Raw genomic sequence first — 21,468 nt, 5'->3', positions numbered from 1 at the left:
GACTGAGGGCAAGCGGAGAAGAGGGTTACAGAGGATGAGATGGTTGGATGACATCGCCAACTCAATGGACATGAGTTTGAGCAAACTCTAGGAGACAGTGAAGGACAGGGAAGCTTGGTGTGGTGCAGTCCATGGGATCGCAGTCACTTAGTCGTGTCCGACTCTTTGTGACCCCATGGTCTGTAGCCCCCCAGCCTCCTCTGTCCAAGGGATTTCCTAGGCAAGAATATTAGAGTGGGCTACCATTTCCTTCCCCAGGGGATCTTCCCAACCCAGGGACTGAACCTGCATCTCCTGCAATACAGGTGGACTTTTTACCACTGAGCCATGGGAGAAGCCCAATTCTCTTTACATCTAACATTTAAATGTTCTTTTATAATATTCCATGTGCTTTGTATACACATTATCTAATCTGATGCACAAAAATCCTGTTTTATATGTAGAGCAGGAGCAGATTCATTTTATCACTGACAAGAGCAAGTCAGGGGGATTCCCGGGTTAGTACAGTGGCTAGGACTCCGTGCTCTCACTGCTGAGGGCCCAGGTTCAATGCCTGGTCAGGGAACTAACATCCCACAAGCCACGTGGTGTGGCCTGAAAGAAAAAAATTTAAAAAGGACAGGGGATTTTCCCAACCCAGGGATCAAACCCAGGTCTCCCACATTGCAGGCGGATTCTTGACCAGCTGAGCCACCAGGGAAGCCCAAGAATACTAAGTGGGTAGCCTATCCCGTCTCCAGTGAATCTTCCTGACCCAGGAATCGAACCGGGCCTCCTGAGTTGCAGGCAGATTCTTTACCAACTGAGCTATCAGGGAAGCCCTCCTCCCCCACAGAAAAGAACAAGGTGTGGATAATTTCCTCAAAGCTGAAGAGCCATCTCAGGACTCGATACTCAGGCATCTTTGTACCACAGCTACCACCCTGATCACAGGCTGTCACTTTCAGAAGGGCGCAAATGTCACATATAAAACCCTGAGGTCATTATACAATAATCACCTTTCTCTTCCTTTAGGTTCTGCTTAGTCACCTGAGCTATTTTTCTTTCTCTGGATGGTGGTAGAGCAGACTGCATTACTTTTGAGTGAAGCTCTTAATTTTGTAAAAATTTTAGGTTATTCTTCAGAACTGTTACAGCTTTAAGTAATCCTTATTCTTTGACTTTATCTTTATATCTTCTATCATACCATCACTGGTTATTCTATAACTGCTCTTTACCTTTCTCATTGGTTTCTTTTTTCTCCCCTAAATATGGACTTTACAATTTTTCCTATAGAGACATGTAGCATTTCCTCTGTGATTTTAAGTTAACTACAACATTCTCCTTTGATTTACTCATCCTTCAACAACATGTCTCGCTTCAGTGAGAACACAGTTGTGGCTGCCAAGGAGGAAAGAGGTAGAGGAGAAAAGGATTGGGAGTTTGGCATTAGTAGATGAAAATTATTATGTATAGGATGGATAAACAACAAGGTCCTGCTTTATAGCACAGGGAATTAAATTCGATATCCTGTGATAAACCATCATGGAAAAGAAAATGAAAAAGAATGTATAGATATGTATAACAATCACTTTGCTATACAGAAGAAATTAACACAACACTGTAAATCAACTATATTTCTATAAAATTTTTTCACACTCTATCTTATTTGTTAACCTCACCTATGAGCACACTCAGTACACTCTCCCTCCTTAGAAAAATGTTTGCACTTGGGAGGGGGAGAGGGGGATACCGGATTTTCTGCTCGCCTCAAAAATTGAGGTGTAAAGTGAAATAAAATCTTTCCTCCCAAACCAGCTTCTTCTGTATTTCACATGCATGTTGACAGCAGCAATATTCTACCAACACCTAGTCTAAAAACTGGAAATTCACTTTTAGTAGATGCTAATAGGTGAATGAGGGGCTTCCCAGGTGGCACAACGCTGAAGATTCTGCCTGCCAATGCAGGAGATGCAGGTGGTATGCATTTGATCACTGGGTCGGGAAGATCCCCTGGAAGACGGAATGGCAACCCACTCCAATATTCTTGCCTGGAGAATCCCATGGACAAAAAAGCCTGGCGGGCTACAGTCCATGGGGTCACAAAGAGTTGGACACAACTGAGTGACTGAGAGCATACCCGTGCACACAACAGCTGAATGAGGATTAAGGCTGAAATGTTAATTTTATCCAGAAGATCGATCCCCTGTGCAAAGATTCCAAGGTATAAAAAGTTCTCTGCTTTTAGTGACTTTTGAAGGGCAAGTGAGGTTAAAGTATAGATATTGAAGCGTCATAGTTAGATGGGAAATGATTAAGAGTTTGAGGCATTTGGGGACATCTAAGTGTAGATGTCCAGGAGGCAGCTGAAATGGGGACCCAGGCACACTAGAGCCTGTCTTTGCATGCCTCACACACTTCCTACTCTATAGCCCCTCCCTTCCTGGTAACTGATCTTGCCCTCCCCCTGCATCTAGCACAGGGACAGGCACACACCTGCTGAGCCGATTCCAGGGCCACATCCTCGGCCACTGCGGCCATTCCAGTAACTGGAAGGTAATCCAGACTGAGCATGCTGGATTGCCCAATGGACTCTTTTTCCCTCTCTGATCATAAAGCTATGAACTGAGAGCTTTGAGCAATCACTGCTCCACCCTCGTTAGAGAAGTTGGAGAAGAGAAGTAAGCATCAGAGAGGAGCAGTGAGAAGTGAAAGACTCAAGGGATTGAGCCACTATGCTTCCCAGCCATCAAAGTAGGTTTAAAAAGAATTCCCTAAAAAAAAAAAAAAAACAACAAGTGCTCGGGCCTGGTGCACTGGGAAGACCCAGAGGAATCGGGTGGAGAGGGAGGTGGGAGGGGGGATCGGGATGGGGAATACGTGTAAATCTATGGCTGATTCATATCAATGTATGACAAAACCCACTGAAAAGGAAAAAAGAAAAAAAAGAATTCCCTATGGAAAACAGCATGGTGGTTTCTCAAAAAATTAAAAAGAACTTATGAGCCAACAATTCCACTTATGGGTATTACTCAAAAAGAACTGAAAGCAGGGACTCAAAAAGTTATTTGTAAAAATAATTGTTAAAAGCAGCATTCTTTGTAAAGCCAAAGGGTGGAAGCAACCCAAATGATCACCTATGAAAAGATAAAATGATAAAAAAAAAATTTTTCACACAGACTTAAAAAAAAAAGGAAGTTTAGACACATGTATGATATCACTGAATGATGCCACTTATGAAGTGGCTTAAGTACCTCCGACTCAGAGACAAAGTAGAATGGTGGTTGCCTGGAGTTAGTGAGAAGGAGAGAATGTAGAGTTGTTTAATGGGTATAGTTTCAGTTTTACAAGATAAAAACAGCTCTGGAGATTGGTTGTGTAACAGTGTGAATGTATTTACAACTATAGATCAGTACACTCAAAAATGGTTAAGACAGTAAATTTTATGTTAAGCACATTTTACCACAATTAAAAACTTTTTTTTTCCTTAAACTGATTACATGCAACTAAAAAAAAAAATCCTGTTGAATAGAAAACTTGATATCTAAGTATATTCTTAAACCTTGATATTAGAACTGACCACCTCAGGATGGTAAGAGTTACCCCGAACAGGCTAGAAAGTTGGCAGCTCCTATCCTGGAGCCAACCAGCTGATTAAACCTGATGTGTTTTGGGACTCACACTACATGCTGACCTTTAGAGAATGTGACAGAAAATGTCAGGATATTAACTTGCTTTGGCTACTTCTTACACCTTTTTCAGTACAGTGAGTGCCTCAAGAAAAACAATCTTGGGTATAAACGAGACTGCCTGAAAGCGGAAACAAAACGATAACCATGACACAAAGGGCCTTAATCCTCCTTTCTATTAAACTCCAACAGTCGCAGTTTCCACTGGACACCAAGCCAGATTAGGAATGGAGATACCTAAAAGGATTCAGGAAAGGAGAATCCCAATAACCCAGATTCCTCAGAAGTATCTCTCCTATAAGTTGTTGCCTACTCCACTCCCAACTCTGATAAGCCCATAATCAAATGGGCTGCAACCCTGCAGAAAGGGGCCAAGCAGCACCACTTAGTAATTTCATGAAGAAAAGCAGAGTTCTCAGGCCTGTTGGAATAAACAGAAAGGAATCACCAGAGCACAGTTCAATTCAAAGACTGCAAGTTTTAAATTAATAGCTAATAGAGTTTCATTAATATTATAAAATAACTTAAATCTACAGACAGGTAAAAGACTTCTAAATTGTTTTGCCAGAAAAAACTCCAAGTCTAGCAAAGAGAAGCCTAAATACCTAACACAATCTCTGGGTACCCAACTGCTCTACAAAGAAACAGGCCGCTGAGCTACTTTGGCTGCAGCCAGAAGCAGCCTCTCCACTGTCTCCCTTATGGTGTCAAGAAAGACAAAAGGCAATGATCAAGGAATTGCATCCCAGCTGCAGAAGATAAAAGCAGGGAATGACAGGTTGGCTGATCAAGAATCTCTAATGCGATGGAAAAGTGGTAGAGCTAGTGGTAAAGAACCTGCCTGCCTGACGCCAGAGATGTAAGAGACGTGGCTTCAAACTGTGGGTCGGGAAGGTCCCCTGGAAGAGGGCATGGCAACCCACCCCAGTATTCTTGCCTGGAGAATCCCATGGACAGAGGGGCCTGGAGGGCTACAGTTCAAATACTCTGGAAGAGGCAGATATAACTGGAGCAACTTAGCGCACACACACACACGGCCTTCTTCAGAGATGCTGGACTTGCAGCCAGTGAGCCCTACTTTTTCCTTCCCATGCCAAATTTTCTTTCAATTATAAATATCTCAGAAGGTCTGCCACACAAACAGCTAAACAAAACATTCCTAAAGAAAGAACACAAACCCAAGAAATGCTGTAAGAGAATGGGGAAGTTAAGGAGAATCAAATATCTTGGTAATATTTACTATGGCTTTAAAACACACACACACATGTGTGCACATGCACAGACACCCTTAGGGCCTGAGATGATAAAAAGAATATCCATAAAAATCTAGGACAAAATTTCATACACTATCAATATGATATAGAAAGGAGAGGCCAAAGTATATGGGTGCGTGCTAAAGTATTTAAAAAGAAGATGTATAAATTTAAAAGCTTAATAAATCAACTAAGATACAGGATACTCTTAAGGACAACCATTTTAAGTTCAACAGAACACAAAGTCCTAAATAAGTGACATCCATCTACATTTCCAGATGCAAATGCACTGTACTTCAACAATGTAAAGGCTTTATAGAGCATTATTACCCCAGCAATTCTTATTTGCTGTTAAAAAAAAAACTTTCCTAAAGATTATTTTGATGACATCTTTAAAGTTAATTTTGTGAATTTTTTTTTTTTTTCAACCATGTCATGAGGCTTGTAAAATTTTACTTCCCTGACCCGGGATTGAAGCTGGGCCCCAGACAGTGAGAGTACAGAGCCCTAACCACTGGACTGCCAGGAATGTCCCAATTATGTGATTTTTTTTTTAAGTCATTTTACTGCTGACATAAACTTTTTAAAAATCAATTATTTTTAACATTCTGCATATGCTTTATAATTTTTTGCTCTTGTCTAATATTTTCAAGACCATGACCACATTTCCTTTCTTATTAAATCAAGAAAGTCCTCTAACACATTCTGACATCCACAAAGCAAATACACTTGCAAAAGAGAAAAGAGTCTGAATTCATCAGGAAGTGGTGACAGGAAACAAAAGATGACAAACATATAAGTAGTTCTTAATAAAGAAGGGAAAAGAAGAAAGAAAAGGAAGAAGAATATACTAGTAACAAGGAAATTTGACAGTCATGAAGAGAAAGGAAATTTTAAATATAAAAAGCTTTCAGAGAGAAATACTGTAGGAAAAGGTTATATATCATAAATAATCACCTATACTAATGAATGTGTTATTCCCCACAGAGGGCATAACAAGTTGCCATTTAAACAAACCACGTGACAGAGAATCAAATCCAAAAGAAACTGATTTGCAGAAGTGACAGCCTCCCGCATCCTAAACAGTAGTTTATGAAGGAAAATGCGGAATCTTAAACGTCTCAGAGGAGACAAAGACTCAAGAGTAAGGTATCCATCAATGTCCAACTAGGAAATGAAAACAACTCAGGGTATTCATAATTGGGAACTTAATACAGACAACTGGTTACACAGATGGTGGCCTACTGAATTAGCAACAGCAGGAAGCCAATTCCACCCCTAAGCTAGGAAAACAGGGAGGGAAAGCAGGGTGCCGGGGTCACCCTGCAGAAAGGCAAGCAGAAAAAAAAAAAAAAAAAAAAGAAAGGCAAGCAGAGCTGCCCAGAGCAAGAGAGAAGCACAGAGGAAATGCGGCGGCCAACAGAGGGAGAGGGGATAATACTCTCCCTTTCTCCCATCCTCCCTTTCGATCTCCTACCAGTGCCCCCCAAACTCAGCCAGGAGAGAACAGACAAGAAGCAGCCCTTTGCAAGAGGGAGCAGGAAGGAGCAATGACATGGAAGGAAGGTGTCTGAGAACAAACAGGCCTTAGACGGGCATAAATTCTGCTCAGGAATATAATGTTTTAAAAAACTAATTTCCCGTTTATTTACTTGTTTGGCTACACCAAGCTTGGGCTTCCCTCATAGCTCATTTGGTAAAGAATCTGCCCGCAACACAGGAGGCCTGGGTTCGATTCCTGGGTCGGGAAGAGCCCCTGGAGAAGGAAATGGCAACCCATTCCAGTATTCTTGCCTAGAGAATTCCATGGACAGAGGAGCCTCAATCCATGGGATCACAAGAGTCAGACATTACTTAGCGACTAAAGCAAACTACCACCACCACCAAGCCTTGCTTGCAGCACGCAGGATCTTCAGCTATGACACTCGAACTCTTAGTTGCAGCATGTGGTATCTAGTTCCCTAACCAGGGACTGAATCCCGGCCCCCTGCACTGGGAACAGAGTCTTAGCCACTGGACCACCAGGGAAGTCCAGAAAAATATTTGAAAGTCTAAAAAGTTCAACACTAATTATTACTGTGCAGTTATAAATCCCATACAACTGACCAAACTTGAATTAACAAAACTTTTTTTCTAAGAAATTGTTATCTTACTTGGATTTAAAGTTTAAGGCTAAAAAAAAAAAAATAGTTTAAGGCTAGGTACTACATGTACAATGACTCTAAGACTTCTACAATACAATATTAATTCTAATCAAGTTTCTATAGCTGAATATTACTTTTAAATTAAAAATAAATGTTTTTTGAAAACTTAAAAAGTCATTTTAAGAGAAAGTAACCTGACAAAAGGTAAGGGTTCTCTTTTTGGAATCAGGTCAACCTCAAACATTTAATTCAGATGCCCCCCAAAAGTTAAAAGCATACCATTTAAATCTGCATTTTCAAATCTGACCCAGACTATTTTCTCCTTTTCTTCTGTTAGAGGTGTTCCACTGTAAGCCTGTATAGTAAACAGAAACATTTGAATGAAAATGTTTTATAGCACGAATACTACTGATGTTCAAAACAAAGAGTAATTGAACCCCTCCAACCTCACCAATTCTACATCTTAAGAACTGGCACATTTTGTAATATTTTTATTTTCAAAGAAAGCTATCCAGGAGTCTATAATCTTGGTCAGGAAAGGGTTTATATCCTAAGAACTGCAGAAACCTAAAATACAATGATCAGAGTCTACTGAAAGTGTCACTATAATTCAAAGACACTCAAAAAACTAATCTGCTATTCTGGTCAACAAATAAAGCTGAAGAAATAAACCAAACTACCACACATATCGATTTAGTTTCCAAGTGTTTATGATCAGGCAATTATACTCTCCCTAAAATTGTCAAGATCATTACTTTCTGCTAACCACCAGTTCCAGGTGGAGGGCGCAGGCCAGAGTTGGGGGTGGAAAAAACATACTACTTTTTCAGTCTCTTATCTGGCCTCTAGACCCAGCCCATAAGCTTTCTTACAAGCCCACAAGGGTCACAAAGATAAGCATAAACTACTGTGAAGTCACTGTGAGAGTATCAACAGTATCCACCAGCATTCTTTTTACAGTGAACCATTTTTAAAGTTTTTATTGAATCTGTTACAATATTGTTTCTATTTTATCTTTTGGTTTTTGGTTGTGAGGAAAGGGGGATCTCAGCTCCCTGACCAGGGACTGAACCTGCACCGTCTGCACCGGAAGGTGAAGTCCTAACCACCAGACCGCCAGGGAAGTCTCCCGTCAGTATTCAAAGGGTCATCGCTCCACAAAGCAAATGCTTCTATTTAAAAGTACCTAGATTTTCTAGGTTGTATATACTTGCAAGCACTGATGATGTCAATAGAATGCTGCAACACATTCAGTTACAAAGTTCTACTCAGTTCACAGAAGTTATTTAATATAAACTATATCGAAAGCTTACAAAAACTACTATCTCACATGTAATCTGTGTTATACACGACTTGCTTTAAATTTCCATGTCATTTTACAGACTTTTTCTGTACTATACAATGTTATTGGCCACTAAAGATATTACTAAAAGACAGGATCATTTTAACAGTAGGTTTAGTAAACAAAAAGAAAATGTTATCTTACATATTCATGTGATTTCAGTTGTCTTTGTTTAAAAAAAAAAAAAACCTGAGATATGTATAGTACAATTAATTCCTTTGAAGAAAAGGAAAATCTGTACTAGAACCAACTAATTCATCTACTTTATCTTCAACCATCTCATCCTCATCTTCCTCTTCTTCCTCTGTCTTGCTCTCTTATCCTTGAATACTCTTCTTGGAAATTCCCTGGGTGTCCAGTGGTTGAGAAACCACTTCAATGCAGGAGAGGCAGGTTCAGTCCCTGGTTGGGGAACTAAGATCTCACATGCTGCAGGGGCAACTAAGACTCAGTGCAGCCAAAAATAAAAAATCTTTAGAAAAAAGAAAAAAAAAAAAACTTTCCCTATTAAAAATAAAGTTCTCACCTGGGAATAATTTTAGATTATTAAACATAGCACCAAGAGTTCTCATATACCAGTCAACCAATTTCATCTATGATTAACTATCTAATCTAACCAAACCTTACCTTACCATGGCACCTCTGTCAAAACCAGTGACTAACACGGGTGCTTTACTACTAATTAAGCCCAAGTCGCTATTGGGATCTCAGCAGTTTTTCCACTAATGTCGTTTCTCTGCTCCAGGACTCAACCTAGGATACCACGCTGCATTTAGGACGACCCCTTTTTCCCTGTCAGGCTCTCCATTAACCTGGTAAAGCGACAACACATTTCCAAATCTTCTTCCATTTGGCGTAAGGCTGCTTGGGTGTGTGCACTAAGTCACTTCAGTTTGAACTGTAGCCCACCAGGCTCCTCTGTCCATGGGATTCTCCAGGCAAGAATACTGGAGTGGCTTGCCATTTCCTCCTCCAGTGGATCTTCCCGAACCAGGAACCAAACCCACCTCTCCCGCACTGCGGGCGAATTCTTTACTGCTGACCCACCAGGGAACCCTTAAGGCAGCTTATCACCTCCTTAATCAACATTCTCCCAATTCCTCTGCAACATCTGCACGATGCTCTCCTTTGACTTCTGGCCAACAGGCAGCATGAAACAAGGTTAAAAGAGGCTTTTCAGTGGATTGGGATTCTTAAGACTTCTTCTCTTTCCCCTTCGGGGAGACACAAGACTTTCACAAGGCTTGCATACTTTTGCTACGTCTTCAAGTTTTCATCTCTCCTCAGTAGACATACTGCTCTTTACTAAGCATTTTTGAGAAAATTCTATGAAGTTGACTGAAGCGTCCTGTGTGCCTTCTTGTAGGTTGGCATCTAGAAGGCATGTGACATCATGTCATTCTGCCTCCCAGCTTTCGATGATATCCTTTATTCATGTTTGAGTATTTTATTGTCAGTGAAGCACAGACTCACGGGGTGCTGATTCAGGTTTTTTCTTTTTTTTTTTTCTGACACGTACACACTGCTTTATTTATTTGGCTGCACTGGTCTTCGCTGCTGCACACAGGCTTCCTCTAGTTGTGGACAGTGGAGCTACTCTCTAGTTGCAGTATGCAGGCTCTCGCTGCAGTGGCTTCTCTTGCTGCAGCGCACAGGCTCTAGGCACATGAGCTTCAGTAGTTGCGGCCCAGGGGCTCATCAGTTGTAGCCAGAGGCGCCTAGAGAGTGCAGGCTTCAGCAGTTGTGAACGGGCTCACTTGCTCCACTGCATGTGGGATCTTCCCAGACCAGGGATCAAACTGGTGTCCCCTGAATTGGTAGGCAGCTTCCTATCCACTATGCCGCCAGGGAAGGCCCCCATTCAGGTTTATCTGCTATCTTACTGCAGGTCAGTGTACTACCACATAATTTCTCCCCCAGCACTGATTTTTAGCCCTCCTTCAATCAAGATCCAACAGCACTGCTCTCTTATTTAGACTTTAAAGCTTTTATCCCATTACTGATACAGGACTTGTTATTTCTCCTTTTATTCCTTATCTGGTTTCTAAAACATATACATAGTCATAAGCACAGAGCTATTACTGAATTTAAAAAAAACACAGCAACAATCATTGTGTGTTGTTTTTTCACTGCAGAGAAAATAACTTCTATTGCGTGCCCTTTGTCAACAGTATTATTTAAATTTTAGCAAATTATTCTACAGAGACCACATATAAATTTGCTTGACTATTACTGATACTTGGGCAGGCTATAATTTTATTGATTGATTGATCTGGCTGCCCTGGGTCTTTGCTGCAGCTTGTGGGATCTGGTCCCCTGACCAGAGATGTAACCCTGGCCCCTGGACCCCTACACTGGGTGCACAGAGTTTTAGCCACTGGACCACCAGGAAAGTCCTGTGGCTACAATTTTTCACACTGAAAAATGTCAAAATTTCTCACTGAAAAGTTCTGGGCTGTAACTTTTTTTTCTGAGAATTTTTTAATAAGTTTTCCTAAGTACAATTATTAAATCAAAGGGCACAGCTTAGGGTTTCTACCAGCCATCAATGACATCTGTTAAACACAGTGGGAATTCACACTATTTGTGACAGCTGAAGAAGCTGATATAAGTCTGACAACACATTTTCTCCCTTTTAGGGATATTTGGAAACCCAGAGAATAATTTTCAGGATCCATGAATTCAGTGATTCCCAGGATAAAGCAGGAGTTGGAACATAATCTCAGCAAAGATGTACCATTTTCCAAGTGGTTGAATGCCAAATGGCAGATTCTGGATTTGTTGTTGTTGTTCAGTTCCTAAGTTGTGTCTGACTCTTTGTGACCCCATGAACTCTGGCAAGGCAGGCTTCTCTATCCATCACTATCTCTCTGAGTTTCCTCAAACTCATATCCACTGAGTCAGTAATGTCATCCAACCATCTCATCCTCTGTCGTCCCCTTCTCCTCCTGCCTTCAATCTTTCCCAGCATCAGGGTCTTTTCAAATGAGTCAGCTCTTTGCATCAGGTGGCCAAAGTACTGGAACTTCAGCATCAGTCCTTCCAATGAATATTTAGGACTGATTTCCTTTAAATTAACTGGTTTAATCTCCTTGCTGTCCAAGGGACTCTCAAGAGTCTTCTCCAGCACCATAGATCAAATACATCAATTCTTCGGCACTCAGTCTTCTTTATGGTCAAACTCTCACATCCGTACATTACTACTGAAAAAACCACAGCTTTGACTAGACAGACCTTGGTCAGCAAAGTGATGTCTCTGGCTGTTTAAAACACTGTATACTTGGAAGACCCAGAGGAATCAGGTGGAGAGGGAGGTGGGAGGGGGGATCGGGATGGGGAATACGTGTAACTCTATGGCTGATTCATATCAATGTATGACAAAACCTACTGAAATGTTGTGAAGTAATTAGCCTCCAACTAATAAAAAAAAATTTTTTTTAAAAAAAAAAACACTGTATATGTTTGACATAGCTATTCTTCCAAAGAGTAAGAGTCATTTAGTTTTGTGGCTGCAGTCACTGTCTGCAGTGATTTTGGAGCCCAAGAAAATGAAATCTGACACTTTTTCCACATATCCCCCACTGATTTGCCATGAAGTGATGGAAATGGATGCCATTCTCTTCGTTTTTTGAATGTTGAGTTTTAAGACAGCTTTTTCACTCTCCTTTTTCACCTTCATCAAGAAGCTCCTTAGTCCCTCTTCATTTCCTGCCATTAAAGTGGTATCATCTGCATATCTGAGGTTGTTGATATTTCTCCCAGCAATCTTGATTCCACCTTGTGATTCATCCAGTCCAGCATTTCACATGATGTACTCTGCATATAAGTTAAATGAGCAGGGTGACAATACACAGCCTTGACGTACTCCTTTCCCAATCTGGAACCAGTCCTTTGTTCCATGTCCACTTCTAACTGTTGCTTCTTGTCCTTGCATACAGGTTTCTCAGGAGGCAGGTAAGTTAATGATGCAGAAGTAGATTTTTTTTTTTGGAATTCCATTTCTTTTTCTATGATCCTGCGGATGTTGGCAATTTGATCTCTTGTTCCTCTGCCTTTTCTAAATCCAGCTTGTATATCTGGAAGTTCTCCGCTCATGTACTGTTGAAGCCTAACCTGAAGCATTTTCAGCATCACCTTGCTAGCCTGTGAAATGAGTGCAGTTGTGGGGTAACTTGAACATTATTTGGCATTGCTTTTCGTTGGGACTGGAATGAAAACTGACCTTTTCCTGTCCTATGACCACTGCTGAGTTTTCCAAATTTGCTGGCATAATGAGTCCATCACTGACAGCATCATCTTTTAAGATCTGAAATAGCTCAGCTAGGATTCCATCACCTCCACTAGCTTTGTTTGTAGTAAGACTTTCTAAGGCCCACTTGATTTCACACTCCAGGATGTCTGGCTCTAGGTGAGTGCCCACATCATCATGGTTAACTCGGTCATTGAGAGCTTTTTTGTACAGTTTTTCTGTGTATTCTTGCCACCTTTTCTTAACATCTTCTTCTGTTAGGTTCTTGCCATTTTCGTCCTTTATTGGGCCTATCTTTGTATGAAACATTACCTTGGTAATTCCAATTTTCTTAGAGATCTCTAATCTTTCCCATTCTATTCTGGATTAAATGTGGAAAAAAGGGACCATGGGTCATCAAATCTGGTCTATCACCTGTGTTCATTGGAGAAGGAAATCGCACCCCACTCCAGTATTCTTGCCTGGAAAATCCCATGGACAGAGAAGCCTGGTAGGCTACAGTCCATGAGGTGTCAAAGAGTAGGACACGACTTAGTGACTAAACAACCTGTGTTCATAAATCAAGCTTTATTTTAATACAGCCATACCCTTTCTTTTATGTAAAATGCAGTGCTGAGCAGTTGCAGCAAAGACTATATGAGCTGCAAAACTTCTCTGGCCCTTAAAAGAAAGGGTCTGCCTGACGACTGCACAAGACCAAGAAGCTTTTTCTTTTTTAAATTTGGCTGCTCCAGGTCTTAGTTGAGGCACATGGGATCTTTAGGTGAAGAATATAAACTCTGTTGCAGCATGTGGGATCTAGTTCCCTGACCAGGGATAGAACCCAGGCCCCCTGCATTGGAACCATGGAGTCTTAGCCACTGGACCACCAGGGAAGTCTCTAGACTATGAAGCCTTTAGGACAGGCACTGAGCATCCCTTAACACAGCACCCGATCGGTGGCGCCTGGCTGAGTAAAGTCTGCTGCCTGAATTTTTGCTTTCTTTCCATAGTCACCAGAATAATGACTTACACAATGCAAACTTCTTAAATGACTATTCTGTTTCTTAGATCCATAACTACATCTTTACTTCCACAGGTACCTAACTCTGATCCCAATCTTCACAGTCAATTGTATAGCTTACCCCCTTCCTGATGTATAATCCTCATAAAAACTAAGTTAATCTTCCACCTTGCACCATCATAACATTCTTGGCTAAAACCCAATCAGTTTTAGCAGCCCCCTATTTTCAATCTATTGCTCAGTCCAGTATTCTTATTTCTATAGAAAACTCTCCAACTAGTCCCTCAAAGCCTCTGATCACAGCCTCTCTCTTCCAGCTGACAAAAAACTGCTTGCTACGCAGGATTTCCACAAGCACAAAAGGTGCCTTTGAAAAATTTTATATAGGGGCACTCTAACAGGAAGGCAGATTATCAAGATGTTCAAATGCTCCTTCCTTAGAACTAGCCTCATATCAAGGCTCAGGGGTTAAGAAAAAGAAAAAGGTATAGTTTGTAGAAGACCAAGCTGGATTTTGGCCCTGACTGCTCTCTAAGCCTGGGCTTAGAGTCTCCACAGCCACAGCAACTCTGCTGCCTACCATATCCAGCTGGACAGTTTCATTCACCATCACATTTCCATTCATTTCAACTGACCCCACTTCCAATGTCCTTTGGAACTTGACTCTTTCACTCTTCCTTTGCTGTGCATTTCCTGAGCAATTATTCAGCCTGTTACTACCAGGTGCAGCACTTACTGATATGTTACTACTACCTCTGTTTCAAGCCATTGACTTCCCGACTTAACCAAGTTCCTCAAGAAAAGAAAGCATTTATTTTGCCTTACAGGCCCCAGATATCTTGCCGTCATGACCTATTTGCATCAAAGTTGACTGAATATAATAAAGGAAGACCAAATATGCCTTAATATTTTCCCTTATTTGAAGAATACAATTGGTGTAATACAATTGAAATCTGGATTTTAGACTTTTCCAGGACCTTCTCCTAAAGCTGGTACACTGGATCTATGAATGCCCTTTTTCATCACTGCAATTACAGATACCATGGCAATCGGAACACTGACAGCACCAGAGAAAACCAGAACCCTCCCCCTTTAGGAAGTCCACTAACCAGCAACTTCCCAAAGATACTGTTTCCCAAGAATCACCTGAGATTCTTTCTAGAGACACAAGTTACTGGAGGCCGCCTCAGATCCCTTGAGACAAACTCACTGGGAGATGGGCCTGGAAATTATTATTTTTAACAAGTGTGCCAAGTGTTACCTATGTTAATTGAAGTCTGGGTGACGGTGCACTAGAGATGATCCCAGGAGAGTTGCTCTCATTTATTCTCCCAGTTACAGAGCAAACAGTAAAGGGCTTACTCTCTTAGAGTAACAAACTGTCGGTCACTCAGTTGTGTCCGACTCTTTGCAGCCCCATGGACTGCAGCCCTCCAGCCTCCTCTGTGCGCAGAATCCTCCAGGCAAGAACACTGGAATGGGTGGCCATTCCCTTCTCCAGGGGATCCTGACCCAGGTCAAACCCAGGTCTCCCGCCACTGCAGGCAGGTTCTTTACCATCTGAGCCACCAGGGAAGCCCCAGAGTAACAAGACAAGCTCTAACTGGCACAAAACTACTTCAATATGAAAGTGATACAGATCTGCACTCAGTATTTGGTTAATATAATATCTCGTTAACCAAATGCAAAGCACATATTGCTTATTTCACTTTCAACAGGCAACATTTAACTAAGACAAGAGAAAGATTTTCGAAACAGAACCCCAATAGGCAGTCCCAAGCCCCATCTCTCAACTAGTACCTCACCTTGATTCCTCTTAGGAAATCAAGTCCTAAAGAAACATAATTATGACAACATCAGCACAAAATTAAGGCATATCTAATAGTAACAGCAGCAATAGTTCCACACTACCAATGCTCACGATGCTAAAACATCAAAAGTCTTTCTTAAGTTGATGATACTGGTGTCAAACTCAGGGAACAGAATATTTCAGAATTTCCCTGGCCAAGAGTAAGACACGCTATTTCCGAAACCACAGAGATACTTACCTGAGGCACAACATCTTGCAGAAAAGTCACGACACTTTCCATGTAGGACTGCTCCCTGAAAACAGGGTGAGATGGAGAAAATTTAACATGACAGCTAAATATGAAACAAGGAAAAGCTCTTTCTACAAGCCCTAAGAAAGTTATTAATAATACTTAGAAAAAAGCAACTTTTCATCACCTGGTAATTCTGCTAACTTGCTTTCTTAATTTTTCTGAATATGTTTTCAAACGCAAATGAACTTTAAATTTCTTTCAAACATTAACTCTTCTTAAAAGTCATGCTTTTTTTTTTTTTGGCTGTGCCAAATGGCATGCAGGATTTCAGTTCCCTGATCAGAGATCAAGCCTGTGCCCCCTGCAATGGAAGCAAAGAGTCTTAACCACTGGATCACCAGGGAACTCCCTCCATTTTTTCAAATTGAAGTAGACCCTGGTTCCATTCCTGGGTTGGGAAGATACCCTGGAGAAGGGAAAGACTACCCATTCCAGTCTTCTGGCCTGGAGAATTCCAGAACACTGGGTTACAAAGAGTAGCTTCCCTGGTGGCTCAGCTGGTGAAGAATCTGCCTGCAATGTGGGAGACCTGGGTTTGATCCCTCGGTTGGGAAGGTAGCCTGGAGAAGGGAAAGGCTACCACTCCAGTATTCTGGCCTGGAGAATTCTATGGACTGCATAGTCCATGGGGTTGCAAAGAGGCGGACACAACTGAGTGACTTTCACTTCACTTCACTTCATAGTTGAATCACAATATTGTGTAAGTTTCAGGTGTACAGAGCAAGGTGATTCAGTTTTCTATTTTTTCCCAATTCTTTTCCATTATAGGTTATTATAAGGTATTATATATAGTTCCCTGGGCTACAAATAAATCCTTATTGTTTACTTTATGTCTACTAGTCTATATCTGTTAATCCCATACTCCTAGCTTATCCCTCCCCTTCTCTTTCCACTTTGGTAACCGTAAGTTTGCTTTCTTTATTTGTGAGTCTATCTCTGTAATATAAATAAGTTCATCTGTATTTGTTTTAAGATTCCACATATAAGTGCTATCATAGATTTGTCCTTCTTTGCCTGGCTTACTTCACTCAGTACGATAGTCTTTAGGTCCATCAATATTGCTGCAAATGGCAATATCTCATTCTTTTTTATGGCCACATGGTCTCTTATTTTGATATACTGGATTGGCCAAAAAGTTCATTTGGGTTTTTCCATAAGATACTACAGAAAAACCCAAACGAACTTTTTGGCCAACCCAACAGATAGAACTTTTAACTTGTACCAAAGGAGTGATGACAGAAGACTTGACTAAACAGGATCTTCCTAAGTCAGAGCAGAAGAATGCCCTAGTTAGAGCAAGAAAGACTACTGCTGATGACTCAGCAGTCAATGATGTTCTCTTTAAATTGGTTATGAACCTAACCCTAATCCCTCACCTGTGTACAGCAAAATGAATCTGTTTTGATGCAGGTGCAGGCATTAGGAGTTACTAAGAAATCCTCACAGAATTCTTGACATCGGTAAGACATGGGAAAACATCGAAATGCATAAAAGTGAAGAACTACTAAGGACACTGCTTGTGTGTGTGCACGAGCACTGTCACGTCCAACTCTTTGCAACCCCATGGACTGCAGCCACCAGGCTCCTCTGTTCATAGGATTTCTGCAGGCAAGAATACTTCAGTGGGTTGCCATTTCCTCCTCTAGGGGATCTTCCCAACCCAGGGATTGAACCCACGTCTCCCGTGTCTCTGTTGGCAGGCAGATTCTTTACCACTAAAACATCTGGAAGCCCATATTAAGGATCCTGAAGATATTTCAAATATGAAATATATGGGTATCAGCAAATGGAGAAAAAAAAATTATTCAAAACACCAAATCAACTTCATTTTAGAGAAATGTGAAAAATTACATTTGAAGGAAACAATGTGAGTTATCCTAAATCCTATTTTTTTAAAAGGTAACATGCCTTAGATACCTATAAACACTGGTCAGGCCTTCCTCTCCAACCTCATTTTTCTCCCCGTCTCCTTACCTAGCCTGCTTCAGTCACATGCAACTTCAATTCCTAGACCACACCAAGCTCTTCTTTGAATCAAGACCTTTACATCAGCTTTTGTTCTCCATGGATTCCTTCTCAAACTCTTCCCTGTCTTTCAGATCTCCAGCCTTAGTGTTACCTCCTCAGAGAGGCCCTCCCTGACAGCCTTAAACCATACCCTCCGATGTCACTCTTCATCAGAGCACACTGGGCACTGATCCAGCCTGCAATTCCTTTATGGACTGGGTCCCCCACTGGAATGTAAAGTCTATTACAGAAAGGAACCCCTCTCTCATATTTACCTGTTATCTCCAGAATCTTTAAGTCAATATTTAGGCACAGAGTAGATACTCAAGCATTACTTGTTAAAAGAACACTGAATAAATTAAAGAACTTCCAAAAAACACTAAAATTACATGTTGCGTAACGAAAGCAATATATGTGGAATACCATATGGTGAGGCAGCAAGAACAGCGCATAAAGCGCACAGACTCTGGACACAAACTGCCTGGGTTTGATCCAGGTTTCCTTTCTTGGCTGTTATCAAGGAAAATTGGTATCTCTCTGCTTTGGTTTCCTCACCTGTAAAACGAAGACTGAAATAGTACCTAACTCATAGCTAATAATATGCTTAACCTATTGCCATGGTCCTTAGTTAGTGAAGGAATATACAGCCCTGGGAAACACAAGAGGAAAAGAAAGGAAGTTTAGTGGTAAATTATCATAGTATGTATATATTTCTGTTAATCTACGAAGGCAATCTTTATGTAACATGCTAAACTGTCCAAGGGAAATAATCCAAAATGCTACAATTCCCTTATGAACATTTCTGAAAGACTGAAAACAAATTTCATCTCCTTAGCCAGCTATTCAAGGGTCTTGATTGTCTACCCCAACCTCCTTTAAATAGGTCAACTTCCCTAAGATTTCATTTATGAAAACAGCTTGCCTTTCCCACATCTGCTCACTCCATCCCCTTTGCTGAAAATGTGCCCTTGATTCTAACTGCCCAAATTATATTCTACTTTTAAAGTATGTTATAAATTTTAGCTTCTTAACAAAACCTTTTCAGATCTAAAGTACTCCAACTAAATACTTCCACTAAAATATTCCCTCTAAATTCTCATGCTATTTTGCTGGCATCTTTTTTATTCATTATAGTACTTACAAGTATACACATCTTAAACTACATTAGATTATAAGCTCCTAGAAAGTACAGACATGCTTTGTCAAAAAATGCTTAAAATATAGAAATGTACTCTCTGTGACATTGACTTTGAAACTTTCTGACTGAGACCTAGAGTGATATATTTTACATCACAATATAGTATTCTTGCCAGGAAAATCCCATGGACAGAGGAGCCAGGTGGGCTACAGTCCACAAAAAAGTGAAAGTGAAGTCACTCAGTCGTGTCCAACTCTTTGCGACCCCATGGACTGTAGCCTATCAGGCTTTGCCGTCCATGGGATTTTTCAGGCAAGAGTACTGGAGTGGGTTGCCATTTCCTTCTCCAGGGGGTCTTCCCAACCCAGGGATCGAACCCAGGTCTCCCGCATTGTAGGCAGACGCTTTACCCTCTGAGCCACCAGGGAAGCCCTGGTGATATAATAACCCACTAACTGTTAAAACTGAGGTTTGAAAAAACAGTACTCATGCGTTTTTCATGTACTCTATAAATGTGCTAAACACATCAACTTGACCCTCCAATTATTGCTTTTATTTGGCTTTGGCAATCAATGATATCTGTCATCCTGTAAAGCAAAGTTAAACAGATTTTCAAAAGTAAGCACTGCTCAGGAAAGAAACCCGATTGCTAGTTACTATTCTGAGTAATCTTTCTTTCACGTATCAGATTCATCTGAAATTTGCTTACGTGACAGCCTGAGGGCGAACCACAGCTCCACCAGTACAACGACTGGGTCTTCTGGGGGAGTCTGTAGCCATTGCTTCATTCACAAAACCTGTTTCCAGAATGAAAGACAGACAGGGGAAAAAAAGGATCATTGCTGTCCAGGATACGAAGAAAGATATATGGTTGCTTGCTAGAGATCCATTGTCAAAAATACATAAAATATAGGAAAATTTCCCAGCAATTCCTCTTACATCTGAAAGGGCAGAGGGCAGAATACGAAGAAGTAGACAAAATTACTTTTCAAACTATTGTGAGGTCTTCTTATCTGGACCAAGCCTCAGAACCACAAAACTAGTTAAAACTCTTGTAGGACCTGCTGAGCTCCTGTTAACATAAACTAGGAAGGGATGGAAAGTCTAGCACAGGATCACTTTATAAAACCAAATGTGCTACCCTTGTGAGCCAAAATTAAAGAATTTACTGAACTCTAATGTTGAGATAATAAAAAATATACAAGGTACAGTATTTTAAGACCAAATGGAGCAGTGAGGTAACACCTTCCAAATAAGATCTTTGATAATCTATGAGTAAGACTACATATGTATCCTAATGGGTGTTTTCTAGTCTTATTGTGGTGATCATTTCACAATATACACAAATATCGAATCATTATGGATACACCTGAAACTAATCTTTTATGTCAATTATATATTTAAAAAGAGACTGCATGGTCACAATTTAACAAGACTTTTAAAATCATATCTGTTAACCCCTCTGCTATTGTAACCTAATCACCAGAGTCTAAGTAAGTAATAAAAACTTATATGACATTAGAAGCCCCTTATCCTTTCCAGTCCCGTCACTGAATCCTGATTCTTGAATGTCTAACAAACATCTGAATCACTTGGGAGGTTTTAAAAGCATGGAACACACTTGGTTAAGGTTAAAAGAGACAGCAATGTGAAAGATCTTAGGAGACAGCACACAGCCTGGAGCTAATCCTGAAAGCCCCTAAAGCCATCTCTTTTAAACAAGGGGCATTCTATCACCTTAATGGAAATCTCGCCACAGACGATTCCCATCTGCTACAAGCAAAAGACCCTCCGCCCCACCTAGCCCAGGGACCCCTTCCTCAGAAGGTACCTTCACCTCCAGCCTCTCAGCCCTCTCATTTCCATTCCACCCTTTATTTCTCGAAACACAGCCTCCCAAGAAACTGTCCTTAAGGACCCTGTCTCCCGAGAACGACCCTCGCCAGCCCCTCAGGCCCCACTCTCCTGAAAGACATCAGCGCGGCGCTACCCACTTAACCTCCAACACCGAGCCGCCACTGCCCCCGGCCGCCCTCTGGCCCCTGGCCCTGCCTCCCCTCCCCCTCCGACCTCCACAGCCCCTCCTCGCCGGATCCCCGCCAGCCAAACCCCCTGCCCTCACGCTGCCCGTCCCTGGTCCTCGCCCAGCCTCCCCCGAGCCACACCGCACCGCCAGCCTTCTCACCGGCCGCCCCGCCGGTAAACGCTGCGCTCCAGCTCAAGGCTCAGTGTTTGGAGTCTCCCCCTCGTGATTGACGGTTACCACTTCCTACCACGCCTCAGCGGAACTACCTCTCCAGCCAATCCCAGGAGCACACCGGCCGCGGCCGGGCACCGCCCTCAGGGGTCAGCTTCGCCAACCAGCAAGTAGGAAAGAGGCGGGCCCGCCTCCTGAATTGACCCAATCCGCTGGGGCTTGAGGGAAAACAAAACAGTATGTCGAGTTCGAGTGAAGCCGAGGTGTCAGGTTCGGTTGCGAACGCAGGCAGGTGGCGGGGAGTTACAAACACGTCTGTTTTCCTCTGTGCCCAGCGCCTTAGTCGCCCAGTCACAAAGCGTCAT

General features: G+C 41.6%; 1 protein-coding gene across 1 annotated transcript in view; it reads right to left on the bottom strand.

Annotated features, from left to right (window-relative positions):
* The window catches only part of BCAS3 (BCAS3 microtubule associated cell migration factor), a 578,882-nt gene extending 557,414 nt beyond the window's left edge, over positions 1-21,468 (bottom strand). Inside the window, exons 1-5 of the mRNA XM_043460326.1 lie at positions 21,411-21,468; positions 21,092-21,112; positions 19,616-19,703; positions 15,708-15,762; positions 7,345-7,420 (exon numbers count right to left, since the gene is read on the bottom strand). Coding sequence (XP_043316261.1) covers positions 7,345-7,420; positions 15,708-15,762; positions 19,616-19,703; positions 21,092-21,112; positions 21,411-21,468 — 298 coding nt within the window. The remainder of the gene's footprint in view (positions 1-7,344; positions 7,421-15,707; positions 15,763-19,615; positions 19,704-21,091; positions 21,113-21,410) is intronic.

Source organism: Cervus canadensis, chromosome 1, assembly GCF_019320065.1.
Source record: "Cervus canadensis isolate Bull #8, Minnesota chromosome 1, ASM1932006v1, whole genome shotgun sequence".
NCBI lineage: Eukaryota > Metazoa > Chordata > Mammalia > Artiodactyla > Cervidae > Cervus > Cervus canadensis.
This window is presented reverse-complemented; position numbering and strand designations above follow the sequence as displayed.